General features: G+C 35.8%; 1 protein-coding gene across 23 annotated transcripts in view; it reads left to right on the top strand.

The window, feature by feature from the left end:
- Positions 1-16952, top strand: part of Dlg1 (discs large MAGUK scaffold protein 1) — a 270953-nt gene that overhangs the window by 238596 nt on the left and 15405 nt on the right. For 6 of the 23 annotated variants that reach the window (XM_074073461.1, XM_074073457.1, XM_074073455.1 and 3 more), the window contains 3 exons: positions 3770-3879; positions 9158-9249; positions 13425-15266. In XM_074073461.1, the coding sequence (XP_073929562.1) occupies positions 3770-3879; positions 9158-9249; positions 13425-13531 (309 nt within the window). In that variant the 3' untranslated portion in view covers positions 13532-15266. Of the gene's footprint in view, positions 1-3769; positions 3880-9157; positions 9250-13424; positions 15271-16952 lie in introns of those variants that run through there. The other 17 variants (XM_074073467.1, XM_074073466.1, XM_074073465.1 and 14 more) reach the window with 7 other exon arrangements.

Genomic DNA, 16952 nt, shown 5'->3' with positions numbered 1-16952 from the left:
ACTCAGAAGGCTGAGATCAGGAAGATTGTAGTTCAAGACTAGCCTGGGTAAAAAGTTAGCAAGACTTCATCTCAGCAAATAAGCTAGGGATGGCATGTGTCTGTAATCTCAGATATGTGAAAGGTATAGATAGGAAAATTGTCAGGGACTGGCCCCAGCAAAAAATGAGACCCTATCTAAAAAAATAACCTAAAGCAAAAAGGGCTGGAGGCATGACTGAAGTGGTTGAGCACCCTTCTAACAAGCACAAGGCCCTCAGTTCAAACCCCAGTACTATCCTCCCCACCCACCAAAAAATAAAAAAAAAAAAACAAATCTTTTATGCAGTTGTGAAGAAAAAGAAATTCATGCTGATCTTGCTATCACATCTCAACTGATAAGAGTTATAGTTACAGTGTGTGATAAGTGCTTAAGTAAGATGGAAAAGCACTAAATGTATGTATGTATGTATGTATAATATGAACATAGGTAAGTTTCACTACTATGCCTGGTTTCAAAAATCTGCTGGGGGTCTTGAAACACCCTCTGCAGATAAAGAGTGACTACTATCCATGAGTCACGCAAAACAAGATACAAAACTTGTCCTTCCTCTTACAGGAAACTAAAGGAGGAGGAAAAAAAGAAAAGAATGATAGTGAATAATAATGAAATACATCTGTGTAGGAACAAGACACGAGGAAACACTGAAAACTATTGAATAACACAAGGATAAAGGGGAAAGGGTGAGGAAGAGTAGTGGAGAGGGTTAGACTGATTTAAGCACAATGTATTTATAGGTAAAATACTAAGACAAAATTCCCCACTTGAACAATAAACAGACACTTAAACAATGAAGGTCAGGAATATAAAACAGGTCATGTTAAGGAAAGGACACTAGTGGGAGGGGGAGGGTAAATGAAGAGGGTAAAGAGGGTGCATACGGTGGATGTGCTTCACATACAGGTAGGAATATGGAACATCGAAACCTTTTGAAGTTAGATAAGAAGGGGTATGGGGTAGCAGGGGGAATAAGGGAGGGAAAGTGTCCTTACACATAAGATATGTCAACCTTAGTCATTATTATAAAAAAGTAAATTAAAACTACACTAAAATTTTTTACCTGTGAGATTAGGGGAAATATGAAAACACTTTTTTTTTTTTTTTTTTTTGGTGAGTCTGAGAGGGAAGAGATACTCAGGCATTCCTGGTGGAAATGCAGACTGTACAGCCCTTGGGAGGGAAATGTCAGTATCTAGCAAAACAACATATGCACCTTCCCTTCAACCCAGCATTTCACCTCTTAGAATTTATCCTAAAGACATACCCCAAGAAATATGAAAATACATTTATAAAAGGATTTTCATTGCAGGCTGTTTATAATTGTGAAATATTCTAGACCATGTCAATAGCTAGATATAAGAGATATAAGAGAGTGGTTGAATAATTTTATCTCCATGCCTTGGAGTTCTCTGCAACTTATCAACAATAATAGTAGTAATAATAATAAACTTATATGCAACATACGAAAGAATATGATAGCATTTTTTAAAAAGAGGAAATAAGAAAATACACCTAACTGCTAAGTTGTGTAAAAATACAAGAATGACAGTCCAGAGCCTAATGAGATTGGTTACTATAAATGGAGAGAAGAAAGGATTGGGGAAGTGATAATGGGATGGAAGAGATGGGGGTGTGACATTTCTTTAAGTATCCATTTTTGTATAATTTTGACTTTTAGAACTGTTATCAATATTTGAATGTCAAAATAAATGATAATAATGACCAATTAAAACACATAGTATAAAATAAGAATCCAGCAGTCCATAACAACGTAAATAAACACATGAATAAACAAACAGAAGGGTATAAGAAACTAGGAAATCTCTCTTGAAAACCCAATGGTGGCTTATGCCTGTAATCCTACCTATGCTGGAGGTAGAGATCAGAATGATCATAGCTTGAGACCAGCCAGAGCAAAAAGTTTATAGCAGTTTTGTCTGTAAATTTACTCTGAAACTATTATGTACATATATAGAGAAACTAAAGCAAACAATAAATTAGTTTTTCATTGCTGTGACAGAATAAAAACAGCATAAGGGGAGAAGGATTTCTTTTAGCCCACAGTTTCAGAGGTTTCAGCTCATGGTTACTTCTGGGTCTGTGTGTGGTGAAACAAGAATATCATGGTGGAAGGACATTTAGAGGAAATTTGCTCACCTTGTGGCAGTCAGGAAGTACAGAGGAAAAAAGAATGAAAGGGTCCAAGAACAAGATATGCCCTTCAAAGGCATACCCCCGGTGACCTGCTTCCTCCAGTTGAGCTCCAACTTCCTAATAGCCCAGTGAGCCATGAACTCATCAATAAATTAATCCACTAATTTTCAGCAATCATGTAAATACTAATACATGTTCAAAATAGGTAATGGTTACATTATGTCAATTATTTACTTTCCTGTATGTTTAAAGTACTTACAATACTAATTTTAAATATACCTACTGAACTGAAATCATTTATTGGCATGGCCTCAAACCTTTAGGAAGACGCTTTATGAGAAAGAGCCTAAGTTTAAAATATTATATGAAAATCTGTCTGATATATTATAAGATACATGCTACCCTATTTAGTGTGGAAATATTCAAGTATATTAAAAACATAGATGACCTCCGTCAGTGAATTTAAGCAGGTCAGAAAAGTGATAGAGTACATGCCTATAAGCGTGAGGCCCTGAGTTCAATCCCTAGTACCGCCTAAAGAATAAATAAAGATTTGGGCTTTCCAAGTGGCAATTTATGATACAGTGTTCGCTCGTCTTCAAAATAAGAAGTAGAAGGATAGAGTAGTGGTAGTAAGGTTTTACAAATTTTAATTCATTTAATTTAGAAGATTTGCCACTATTCTAGGAACTTTTCATCCTCTGTTGATCATACTTTTTGTGTGTGTGAAATGATGGTTATGAGAAGAAGGTAGTTTGGGATCTTATTTAGTAACACCCTTTCTTGACAGAATTAAAGATAAGAACCCTGTATTAATCAACATTTTGAGAAATTACTGGTCTTAAAATGTAGTGCAGTAGACCTTTGGTATGCACAGATATATGGTTCCAGGGAGACCACTGTTGAGGAAAAACCACAGATACTCAAGATGCATAGAATTCAGTGCTGTATTGTGGATGCTTGATTCATTTTTCCCGTAATGCTGCCCAACTTCTAATAAAGACATGCTGCCCTTTCAATCAGTCCAAATTTTTCACTTTACCACTTAAATTAAGCATATTACTTGCTCTTTTTGGCTTGGGAGAATTACCAGAACTTTTACCTTGCTTTTGGGGTACCATTTGCTTTTTGGGGAGGTATATTTTCACAAAATTAAGGTCAGGGGAATACTCAGCAGATGACCCAACAATTTAAAAAGAACTGACAATAACACAAGACCAACTGAGAGCTTCTCTGCATCAACTGAGATGTGTAATGCACAGACAGAAATTTAAAACATTTTTTTACATTTCTTTTGATTATTTATTAATTTTCCTAACCACCATTGGCCCAAACCATGTATAATAAACCTACCAATAAGACAGGCTTACTGTATTTGTTTGAGAATGTCAAATTAATCAGTATTGTCTTCATTTAACTTCCCCTATAAAAATTGCTAGCAGAAATGGCAAGTTTGCTTAAAGTGAACAAGGAACCAAATATATCATAATCCAGACTTTGTACTCTAGGAAATGTATCTTTGATAAATTGAAGCAACTTGGTTCACTTGCTTTCTTCTTTATTTTCTCTATTTTAGGGCAAACACTGCATCCTCGATGTGTCTGGAAATGCCATAAAAAGATTACAGATTGCGCAGCTTTACCCAATATCCATTTTTATTAAACCCAAATCCATGGAAAATATCATGTAAGTGTGAATGCCTAAACTATAGCCTCTAAGTACAAATCTAAGGTAACATATTCTAACTTTAAATTTAAATAGCCATTAATGGCTAGTGGCTACTGAATTGATCAGTGAAACTCTAAGATAACCATTAGAACAAAATGAGTAAAAAAACTTACAGCTATCTAATAGAGGGCATATAATAGAATCTAAATTTAAAAAATTGAAAAAGAGAAGAAAGAACAAATAGAACAGATGGAGCAAAATGATATAGACAGTGGCGTGCTATAAATGAACCCAAATATTTCAATAACTTTCTAGTGTACATTTAAACACTACTGTCAACATCTGCAAAATACATGTTGATTTCAAATACACATGGAACAATTACCAAACTGTCTGCTGGATCATAAATTTCAAGTGATTAAAGACAAATATTCTCTGACTACAACAAAATTAAACTGGAAGTTAATAATAAAAAGGTAATAGCAGATCTCCATATATTTAGAAACTAAGCTTTATACTTCTGAATGAGCCAAAGAAGAAATCACAAAATAAATTAATGAATGCTTTGAACTAAATAGTAGTGAAGCTGCTGAATAAATTTGGAGCATGGCACAGCCTTTCTAAAGGAATATTAAGAATGTTGAAAAACAACCAGTTAAACTCAAAGAAGACAGAAAAGTAGAAATTAATTAAATGTAAATAAGCACACAGTAGATAGGATCAATAAAGCTGAAAAGTGTTTTCTTATAAGTTATTAAGAATGCTGAAGAAGGGCTCAAGTGGCAAAACGCTTGTCTAGCAAGCACAAGGCCCTAAGTTTAAACCCCCGTAACACACACACACTGATAAAGCATATCAATGTCCATATCAGGAATAAAAAAGGGAGTATCACTGCATATTTAGGAATCATTATAAAGTTCAACATAGGCAATCCAATAGAAATAATCTTGGACATATCACTGAAAGGATCTCCAAAAAAAATAAATGAGATGTGCTGGGTTTAATTATGGAAATAAGTTAAAACCATGTCATATACTACTACCTACACAAGAATGGCTAAAATGAAAAATACAGCACATCTTTATTGGCAACGATGTGTAGCAGCTGGAACTCAACAATGTTAGGAGTGTAAATTGGTGTCAATTTTACAACAATTTGCTTTGGTAAGTTATTTGCAGTATCTCCTAAAACTGAACTTATGCATAACTTATGACTGATCCAGAAGTCTCATTCCTAGATTCTTACTCAACAGAAATGCTTAACTCTTGTTGACTAAAGGCATGTATTTACTTGATGGTAGAGTACCATTCAAAATAACCAAAAAGCAGCTGGACTAGTGGTATGCACCTATAATCCTACCTCTTGGGAGGCTAAAGCAGGAGGATCCCAAGTTCAAAGCCAGTCTGGACTATATGGTGAGATCCCATCTCAGAGAGAGAGAACTAAAAACTAGAAACTCTCCAGGTGCCCATCAGTAGTAGAATACATAAATAATGACATATTCACAGTGAAACAGAAAATGAGCAGCAATCTCCAGCTACACACATACAAAAGTATGGAGGAATGTCACAATTTGAATAAAAATCCAGAGCTAGAAGTTTACAGAAGTCAAATAGAAGTTACCCTCTAAGAGTGGGTTGGTGACTAGAGAGAGCACACTTTGATTCTGGAGTACTGGTAATGTTGTGTATTTTGAGCCAAGTAGTAGGTACAAGGTATAGGTGGGTTTGTGAAAATGTATCAGGCGGCTCTTTCATGTTTGAAAATTATAATTCAAAAAAAAAATGTTAAGAAATAAAAGAACAAAAAGAAAGCCTAAATAGTCCTGTACTTGATTTTAAAAACGTGAATCTGTCCCAAGAAGCCCTTCCACAAATAAAACACTACAAGATGACCTAATGAATTCTACCAAAAGCTAGGAAGTAATGCAAATCTTGCTTAAATACGTCAACTAATTTATGAGCATTGCCTTGGCACTAAGACCTGATAGGAACTTTTCAAGAAAGGAAGATGATGACCCAGTCATAACCATGAATATAGATATAAATTGAATCCAACAATTAATATTTTCAAGTCAAGTCAAATATAATAATCAAGTAGGGAGGGTTTCTTCCTAGAACCCAAGGCTGGCTTAAATTTAAGAGTTAAAGGTATGGCTTTGTAGTAGGTTGCTTGCTTAGCATGTACAAAACCCCAAAAGAAAAAAAAGTGGTGAGTCTTGAGGGAAAATGGCAGAGTAAATGAGCTTGTGTCAATCATAGATGACATCTCCAAATAGTAAATAGCATTAGGTTCATCTCCCCTACCTACACAACAGTTGCACTGTTGTCAACATCTGGTGTAACATTGAAGTCTGTTGAAGACTTGCTATATCCTGGAGAAGGTTTAAAGGTTCATTTCAGCTCTTAGCATGTTGACAGCTACTCATCTCCCAACTCTCAGCCCCATCCATGCATGCATTCCTTGAGCACCTTGCATGCAATTTATGGGGGCCAATGTGGGCAATAGGGACCCTGTTTTCCAGATAGCAGGGATCTGTGCTTTGATAGCTGATTGCTACTTCTGATCTTGGAGGCAGTGAGCCATTGTTAAAAGGCTTATCTCCATAAGTATAAAGTAATTTTCAAAGATTTACATACACATACTCTCTCTTTTTCCCTCCAAAAGTATCCACGTATATGCAGGGGTGGGTGATTTAGTCACTGTGTATGACTATGGAAAGGCACAGTCTCAGAAAAAAAAAAAAACCTGAGAAAACCCTAACTTTACATCTCTTGCTGATGCTCAGCACAAATACTCTACAACAATAAATAATTAAATTTTAAATAAACAGCAAACCCTGGGGAAAGGAAAGTTTTGATATCTGTAGTTACCACATATAATTCAAATGTCCAGATTTCAACAACAAACATAAAAACCACAAGACATACCAAAGAAACAGGAAAGTATGACATGACTCAAAGAAAAAATAATAACTCAGTAGGAACTATCCATAAGAAAGGCCAGATGTCAGACTTTCTAGACAAAGACTTTAAAACAGCTGTCCTAAAGATGCTCAAAGAACTAAAAGACTTGGACAATATATGAGAAAAATGAATATCAATAAAGTAAAACCAGAGAATTCTGAAAAGAATAGTAACAAATAAATTCATTAGAGCGTTTCAAAAGCAGATTTGAGCAGCCAAAAGAAAGAATCAGCACACTTAAAGATAGGACAATGGAAATCATCACATCTGAGGAGGGAAAAAACACTGAAGAAAAGTGAACAGAGCCCAAGGAAACTGTGAGACACCATCAAGTAGACCAACATGCACATTTTGGAAGTCCCAGAAGGAGAAGAAAGAGAAAGGGTCAGAGAGATTATTTGAAGAAATAATGGCCAGAAACTTCCCACATTGGATGAAGGCCTAAACATCCAAGAATGTCAATGAACTCTATAATAACCTCAGAGACACTCCCTAAGATACATTATGATCAAACTGGAAGACAGAATGTTGAAAGGAAGAGAGGAGTGACTCATCATGTTCAAGAGGTTTCCCAATAAGGAGGGGTATGGTGGCTCAAGCCTACAATCATAGCTACTTGGGAGGTAGAGATCAGGAGAATCACGTGTAGAGGCCATTCTGGCAAAAAGTTCAATGAGACCCCATCTCAACCAGTGGTGTGTACCTGTCATCCCAGCTATATGGGGAAGCACAAATAGGAGGATCACAGTCCCAGACCAGTCCAGGTATAAAGCAAGACCTTATCTCAAAACTAACTAATGCAAAGAGGGCTGGGGGCGTAGCAAAGTGGTAGAATGCCTGCCTAGCAAGCATGAGGTTTTGAGTTCAAATCTCCAGTACTACTGAAAAAGAAAGAAAAAAAGATTTTTCAATAAGATTATTGCTAGAATTCTCATCAGAAGCTTTTAGAGATCAGAAAGCAGTGGGTTGGCTATGTTAAAAGCACTAAAGAAAACATCAACCATAAATTCTATACCTGACAAAACTGTCCTTCAAAAATGAGGGAGAAACTGAGTATGACAATACACTCCTATAATCCCAACACTTTTGAGATGAAGGCAGGAGGATTAAGAGTTCAAGGCCAGCCTGGGCTGTATAGCAAGACCCACTGCAAAAAAAAAAAGATAGTCTCAGATATTAAAAAGCTGAGAGCCAGGGTGGCCCACACCTGTAATCCCTAGCTACTCAGGAGGCAGAGATCAGGAGGATTACAGTTTGAAGCCAGCCCAGGAAATAGTTCACAAGACCCTATCGTGAAAAAAACCACCACAAAAAAGGACTGACGGAGTGGCTCAATTTGGAGGCCCTGAGTTCAAACCCCAATAGCATGAAAGGGCACTAGACAGCAGCTATACCAAAAATAAAGAAGACCTGCTTCATGTCGAAATACCGCAAGCTTTCCCTCACAAGCTAAAAACAAACTTCCAGCTACTTGTCATTGAGCTATAGCAAAATTTATCAACTTGAAATCAGTCTTGTTTCACCCATCCCCCACCTCCTTTGCCCTCCACCCCAGATTATTTTTAAACAAATGCTAGACATTGTATCATTTCAGCCATATATTTGAGATAATTGCTTAATTAAAAACATCACCTATCATACATAAAATAATTGTTTAATATCAAATAATTGAATTTTTCTTCATTATTTCCTAAGTTTTGTGTATGCTTTTTTCAATTTGTTTCTTCAGCCAAGCTCTAAGTAAGGTTTGTTCATGACAATTAGCTAAGTTTTCAAAACTAGAGTAACTTTTTTGGTTTTGGTAGTATTGGGGCTTGAACTCAGGGCCTCACGCTTACTAGGCAGGTACTCTACCACTTAAGCCACTCTGCCAGCCCATTAGGTAAGTTTTTAAATCTATAAATTCTTCCTCCTCTTTCTCCTACCTACCTCCACCCCAATTTAAAGAAACCAGGGTATTTCCTCTGCAGTTTTCCCCAGACTGTGTTTTCTAATTGCCTTAATATGTTCATGCTTCCCCTTTATTTTCTCTAAGTTGGTAGATAGATCTGTAAGTATTATTTCAATATGAAATTTGCATCAAAATCAAAACTATCATAAATTAATGCCTAGGTTTTTTGGCTACTTTGAGCCAATACAAAATGTGTGTTGAAACCCATTTATCATTCCAACTATAAAGCAACAAAATCAGTGACTGAATCTATTCTTAATGTCATACTTTCAGCAAAAGTCACCTTTTCATTATTTTATATTTAATCTGTCTTTTTTCCTTTCATCTTTTTCAAAAATAATTTAAAAGTATGGTAATTACCAATTTCTACATTTTGTAGGGAAATGAATAAGCGTCTAACAGAAGAACAAGCCAGAAAAACATTTGAGAGAGCAATGAAACTGGAACAGGAATTTACTGAACATTTCACAGGTTAGAACCATGTATGAAAGTGCTCGTGCTAGCAGAATTTTCCTATATCCATGTCTGTAATAGCAACTAGTACTGCCATTTCAAAGTGAAGCCTGTGGTCTGTGGTTTTGTCCTGTGGGAAATTTACCTAGCCTAGGCAGTGGTAATGGGGAATCTTAAAATTTAGTGTTTCTTAGGTTGTTAATTAGGATAGCATATAAAGGGATAATTCATGCTTGACCAGAGAAAAATAGATTTAGATTTTGTGCATGTGTGTTGCTGGAGATTGAACCCAGAGCCTTGCACATGCCAGCCTAGAGGTGTACCATTGATCTGCATCCCTAGCCACATTTAATCCATTTTCTTTTCCCTCAGTATTGCGGTTTAAACTCAGAGTTTCACACTTGCTAGGCAGGTACTCTGCCAATTGAGCCACACCTCCAGCACCTTATCCTTTTTGTAACTGAAAGTGTATACCCTTTGACCTCATTTCCTCTACCTTCTAGCCCCTGGCAACCACCATTATGAGTTCAACTTTTTTAGATTCTACATATAAATGAGATCATAGAGTATTTGTTTTCCTGTATCTGGCTTATTTCACTTAGCTTAATGTTCTCCAGATTCATGTTATCACAAAGGACAGGATTCTTTCTTTTTTATGACTGAACAATATTCCATGGGTTATATAAACCATATTTCCTTTATCTATTCATCCATTAACAGACAGATGGTTTCCAGATCTTGGCTGTTGTGAATAATGTTGCAGTGAACAGAGAAGTGCAAATGTCTACTGCACTTCTCATTTCATTTCATTTCCTTTGGATATATACCCAGAAGTGAAATTGCTAGATCATGTATGTCTTTAGTCTATTTTCTGCTGCTAGAATACCACAAACTGGGTAAATTATAAGCAAAAGAAGTTTATTTAGTTCACTGAGACTGAGAATTCCAAAAACTAGGGACTGCAGCTGGTGAAGGCCTCCTTGCTGTGATATAGCATGGCAGAAGGGCAAACAAGCACACATGGGAGAGGCAAGGAAAGGGGATGAACTTGTAACAAACCCTCTCTAATAACCTGATCTTTTTTTTTTTTCGGCAGTACTGGGGTTTGAACTCAAAGCCTTGTGCTTGAGCCACATCTCTACCCCTTTTTGCTTTTAATTATTTTGGGGATAGGTTCTCATGTTTTCGCCTAAACATTGGCTAGCCTAAACAGTGATCCTCTTATGCTCCCACATAGCTAGAATGACAGGTGTGCACCGCCATGCCCAGCTGTTGATAGAGATGGGTTTCAGTAACTTTTTGCCCCAGGCTGGCCCGAAACAGCAGTCTTCCCGATATCATACTCCCAAGTAGCTAGGATTGCAGGTGTGAGCCACTGGTCCTGCCCAAGGTGCCACCTCTTAATGCTGCTACATTGGCAGTTAAACTTCATCAGGAGTTTTGGTGGGGACATTGAAACCATAGTAATACAGTAATTGTGTTTTTAATTGTTTGAGTAACCTCCATAGATATGGAGGTTATCCATTAGTAAATTACTACCTTCCCACCAGCAGTGCACACGGGTTCCCTTTGACCACAGCCTCACTAACACTTGGCTATCCTAACAGGTTGTGAGGTGGTGATACCTCCTTGTGGTTTTGATTTGCATTTCTTTGATGATTAATGATGTTGAGCACTTTTTCATATGCTTGTTGGCCATTTGTATGTGTGTCCTTTCTCTGGGGTTTTGCTATTAAGTTATATGTGTTCCTTACATATTTTGGATGTTAACCACTTATCAGACATGGTTTGCAAATATTTTTTCCCCTTCCATTGGTTGCCTTTTCATTTTGTCAAAATGTTTCCTTTGCTGTGCAGAAGCTTTTTCATTTAATATAGTTCCACTTATTATTTGTTGTTTTTTGCCTGTGCTTTTGGTGTCATATTCAAAACATTATTGCCAAGACCAGAGTTAAGGAGCTTTTTCCCTTTTTTTAGAAGTTTTAAGCTTTCAGATTTTACATTCAAGTCTTTAATCCATTTCAAGTTAATCTTTCCAAATGATATAAGATCTGATTTCATTCTTTTACATGTGGCTATCTAGTTTTCCCAATACCATTTATTGTGGACACTAGCATTTCTCCATTGTATATTTTTGGAGCCCTTGTACCAAGAAGTTTTTCTGAAAACATAGATTGCCCTTTAGTTCTAAATATATTACTGTGATTCCCAAATAACAGGGACATTCTCTTATATATTCATAGTGCTATTAATCAAAATTAGAATATTTAATGTTGATATATTTTGCCTAACCACAGATTTTATTTGCATATTGCAAGTTATTTTACTTGCCTTTAGCATGACTTTAGGTTGTGAGCTGGTCTGGCTGTACAGATAGGTGTTTCTTTCCTCCTTCACTGCTCCATGTCTGCCTCTCCCAAAACTGCACCCTCAGTTGAAGAGGATGGCCTGGCTGGATAGGGAGGGACATTCTTCAGTCAGGGGTATACAAGTAGCTGCATATTCCCGGTTGAACCTTCAAACAAGTTCCTAATGCCTTTATAGCAAAATGAAAAAAAAATGCTTTTCCTGTTTGCATGACCAGTCAAGGACCACACACTGCATTAAGTGATCCTGTCTTTAGTCTACTTTAATCTGGAACAGTTTGTCAGTCTTTACTTGTTATTCATAACCTTGACTTTTTTTTAAGAGTAAATGTCAGTTCTTTTGTAGAATCTCTTATTTAGGTTTGGGTTATGCATTTGGTGTAGGAATATCAAAGAAGTAATGATGCATCCACTGTGCATCATACAAGGTTTAGGGTGTTGATTTGAACTCTTACTGGTAATGTTTGTTTTTATCATGTGGTTAAGTTGTCTGTATACCTTATTCTTTCCTAGTTCCTTCCCAAGGACTAGCCATTCCATTAATGAATTTACAAAGTTAACATAGCATATGTCTTCCAAGCCAATTTCTGAGTAATTCCCCCCCAAAATAAGTCATTGTTTACTGTTTTCAACCTGCACTATGAAATACTGTGAGATTCTATCCTGTGCTGTTAGAGTACATCCAGACTCCAAACTGGCGAACTAAGTATTTTCTCTTCAAGGACATTAAGACGTCTACATTTAGTTCAAAATATTAGCTCTTACAAAACTGATGCTAGTGAGTATTATTTAAATTTTTAGGTTACACTTAAACCTTCCTTCTTCTGGTATACTTTATTTTTTTTTCTTTCTTTTTTTCTGGTACACTTTATGTCAGTAATTAAGTGGACAATTTTACTTGAGATCTCTATTTGGTATTTTATTCTAGGTTTTCGAAACCATGAAAATCTACATCTATCATGCTCTTCTGAAAGCACTGAGCATCTTTTTATAGTTTAATAAATTACCTAACTTGACTTAGAACTTTGAATTCTTGCGTTTATATGTAAATATCTATTTTCTTAAAAAGCTTAGTGCTTTCTGGTGGGGCTATTGGGTTTTTTTGTTTTATTAACTAATCCTTAGTCCTCACAGACCTCAAGAGTTCCAATCATCCCCAAAGAATTAGTTGTTAGTAATTTTTGTCATTTTTTATTCACACATTATGTCAGGCAGTAACTGAACTACATAACATTGACTTTAATAGTCTCTAACCACTAATAAGCGAGACTGTTTTCACTTGTACTCCAATACCTGACATACCAGCATACGTAGACATAGTAATATATAATAACCTATAATCAGCTTTTTCCCTAAGTTCCTACCCTCAAAATAAGACAAAAAAATAGCCATGCTTGCTCTCTATGGTACTATACCAGTTCTCCTCTTTTTCTGCATACATTTGTGGAGAAATGCATAATTTGTTTTAAAAGAGTAAAGCTAAGAACTGGGGGCATAAATCCAAGGTAGAGCACATTTAGCTTGTGCAAGACCCTTAATTCAATCCCAAGCACCACCAGTGGAAGGAAGGAAGTTAAGGTATGCTCAGATGATACACCAAACAAAAAACAAAGAAAAAGTTACCAAATCTCATTTTTGGTCAGTTTTAAAACTAAAAATTTGTGCAGTATACAAATAGTAAAATTAATGAAATAAGCAGTTTTGCTAAGCAAACAGTACATGGATGGTATGTTACTGTTTTTAAGATTCGACTTGTATTATTTCACCAATAATTATAATGGCAAAGACAATTAATGGACATTCCTGATTTTCTTTCCATCATTGCAGCTATTGTACAGGGAGATACGCTAGAAGACATTTACAACCAAGTGAAGCAGATTATAGAAGAGCAGTCTGGTCCTTACATCTGGGTCCCAGCAAAAGAAAAATTGTGAAGACTGATGTTTCTGTATTTCTCTTTTCCATAATCTCATTTTCTTTGACATGTCTTTGCTCTTTCCTTCTGGAGTCTGTCTTCGGTACCCCTTTCATGTTGATTCATATCCCACTCATTATGGTCTGCACTTGTGCTTAGTTTTTACATCTAGTGTCTCCTTCACATTGTATCATCTGTATTATTTTATGTCACTCTTGGTTTGTGGCCATTTTTCAGAACTGAAGATGGATGACCTGATCAGCTATTAAGGGTTTAGGGAGATGTGGAAATTGTGGTAGAATTCCTTAATGTTTAAGGAAAAATAACTTTAAAAGATTTTCAGAAAAGCTTTACATACATTGTTTTAAAATTTTAATACAAGTGAAAGAAAAGTGGTTTTAATCAGTGATTTAGAAGACTTTAAGCAACTATGCACGCTTAACTTTAATAGCATGGTTTGGCCATTGTATTAGTTCTCAATCCTTTTCTCAATTGACTTCTGTTATTAAAGTAATTATTTCATTATAACAAAAAAGAAAATGGTTTTTTATTTCAAAATTAATCTCTGAGTTAACTTTCATAATTTCACAAAAAAAGGATATTCATTTTTCATAAGAGTTCTTAAAAGTCTTTTATTGTTTGAAAGATTTCCCCAGTACATTTGCTAGGAATAACAGTGTTCAAATGTTTTTAATCTCCTTGTACAGCACTACTTATAGTGTCTTCAAAAGTGGTTCATGCATAAATGATCATCACATTTTCTGAATTCAGGCCATGTTTAGGTGCTAGGGGAGTTCATGTTTTACACAGAAGGTAGAGAAGATTTCATACACATAAATGCAGACAAAACAGACACTTCAGTGGAGATGCAGTAATTGTTATGGCAATGAAAGGGAGTCCAATTCATAGCCTAAAACTTTAAATGTACGCTTAGGGCTCAGATTTGATGAGTATTTTACCCACAATAACTGCCTATTTTGTTATAAAATATATATAAATATAAATATATATAAAACTTTCTTTAAACTCTGTAACTATGGGAATTATTTTCTTTACATAGTTGCATACACAAACGTACATATATATATATATATATTTAAAATATATTTTTTTCTTTTGCCACCTACTCCTAACTTTTTTGTTCAGTTTTTAAATTAAATACTAACTGATCAGACTTACCTTCCTTGATCGTGTGACCTGAAAACAGGGGACGGTGGTTGTGAGGAGAAGCCTCTGGGGAAAGTAGGCTGCAGGTAAAAGTGTGTGCATGTTCTCCTCTTTCCTACAGAAGTTTTATAAAGGTTCCTGGGGCTTTTTTTGGTGTTTTGTTGCTTTTGTCATTGTTCTTGTCATTGAATTTGATTTTGGTCCTCTGCCTTTCCTTCTAGTTCTCATTTCATTAACAGGAAGCCAGGCAGAAGCCCAGCAATGTGTGAGTTTTCCCTCAGATACCTTTCATCTTGTGTAGCTTCTCTGCACTAGAATTGCACAGATCTTTATGGCAAGCAGCGTTAGTTGTGAAAGACAGAAATGATTTCAGAAATCAACTTCTCTGGTCTTTTTTATTAATAATATTATTTGGCTTCCCATTGCTCTTTGGAGTTGTTTATTAAATGTGTGGTTTTTGATAGCCTCCTCGTTAAAATTTCTTAAACAAGTACTGGTTTGTAAAAAATTATCAACATTATCCATTCCATTTATGAGAAAGAGGAGAACAGCTAATAAACTTTATTGCAAAATCCATTATGTTAAATGTGTCTTGAATTTTGAAAAAATTGAAAGTTAATATTTTCTTGGGACAATCTGGGGTGTTTCAGAACATAACCTGAATTCAAGAGCCATTAAGCAATATATTAAAGCTCTTAATACTAAATGTAGTGGATTGTTACCCAACACAAACATCTAGAATTGTAGAATCTCAAGAGCTCCAGAAATCACCTTACAGCAAAGTCCTAGCATAAAGTATTGTAAAATTTCAAGAAATTATAAAATTATGCCATTTATGTGTTAGAATCTATAACACATTGCTTTCTGGATGTCTTTATTAAGTTAGTATTATAAGAAAATACTTTTGTGCTTTCTAGATTGTTGTAGGATTATACTGATGAAATTACTAATTGTAGTAACCATGTTAGTATATTACAACAAATTTTTTAAAGGTGTTACTGGCGTTGCTTTAAGGCTTAACTATAGCCACTTGCCCAAGATGACTTAGCTAGTAAGTGGTGGTGCTTGGTGTTCAGATCCAAGTTTCTCTGCCTCAAGTCTTGTTTCTTTTCCAGTATTCTATACTGCCTCATTTTTAGCCCTGTACTGTGTAAAGCACCTTGACTTTTTTTTTTTTTTGCAGTACTGGGATTTGAACTCAGGACCTCACACTTGATAGGCAAGCAAGCCTATCACTTGGGCCATTCTACCAGCCAGGCACTGTGACTTTGTTACTTTAGCACCCCTTTCCAGATAAGGAAAGCGATTTATAGATACAGATCCTGACCCACAGTCACACAATAGTAAGGATAGACCTATAGAGTAAGTTACTCCTATCACAGCTGAAAATATTGTTTCTGGGAAACAAGTCATAATGACATAAAAGAAGGTACCACTTTAGAACCAAAATTGAAACAGTATTCATTAGGAGAAAGTCCATTCAAGTGATAAAAAGTAATACACAGTTTCATATGTTTTATATATACTTCATATTTTATATCCCTCTTAATTGTCCTTCAGTTGGGAAAAAATGCCTCTTGGAATGTGGCTGGTTACACATTTCTGGTTGCTTTCCTCTTCTGTAACTGCTTAGGGCTCCTCAGTAAATGATAGAAGCAGAGCTCATTCAAGCAAAATGCACTGATTAACAAGTCTGTGCTGAACACTATGTAGTACTTACACTCCAATGGTGGCAGTTTGGGGGGCTTTAATAATGAGCAGATTTTGTTTTCTAAGCTATTAGAGCAAACAGTTACCTTCCACAATTCTCTTCCTTGAATATCATTATGGGTTGTGAAATGGAAGCCCAGAGATTCCCACATCATAACCAATGTTATGCTGCAAGTTGAGAGCACAGCCAAGATTAGAACATTTAACTGCTGGCTCCTCAAAAATAGTGTTCTACCATGCCTGTTCCTTTTCCTTCTATGCTAAGAGCTGAATTTGCTGGGTTGTTCAATCCCCAGAGATTTGAATTAATACCAGTAAATTTAACCTAATTCATTGAGGAATCTGCATTTTGAAAGATTCCAGAGAAAAACACAGGTGTCATTTTCCTGGGCCCAAGTTAAGACTGTGTTTTAATCCAGTATTAGGGTTCTATTTATCTCCCTCCAGAATTGCACAGTACAAGTCTCACTGTCTTTGGCAGCAGTAGGTTATAACATGAAGAATATGGGTAGTGGAATCAGCCAGGTTTGAATGCCAGCCATCTCTGCCACTTACAGGTTATG

Source organism: Castor canadensis, chromosome 5, assembly GCF_047511655.1.
Source record: "Castor canadensis chromosome 5, mCasCan1.hap1v2, whole genome shotgun sequence".
NCBI classification, from domain to species: domain Eukaryota; kingdom Metazoa; phylum Chordata; class Mammalia; order Rodentia; family Castoridae; genus Castor; species Castor canadensis.
This window is presented reverse-complemented; position numbering and strand designations above follow the sequence as displayed.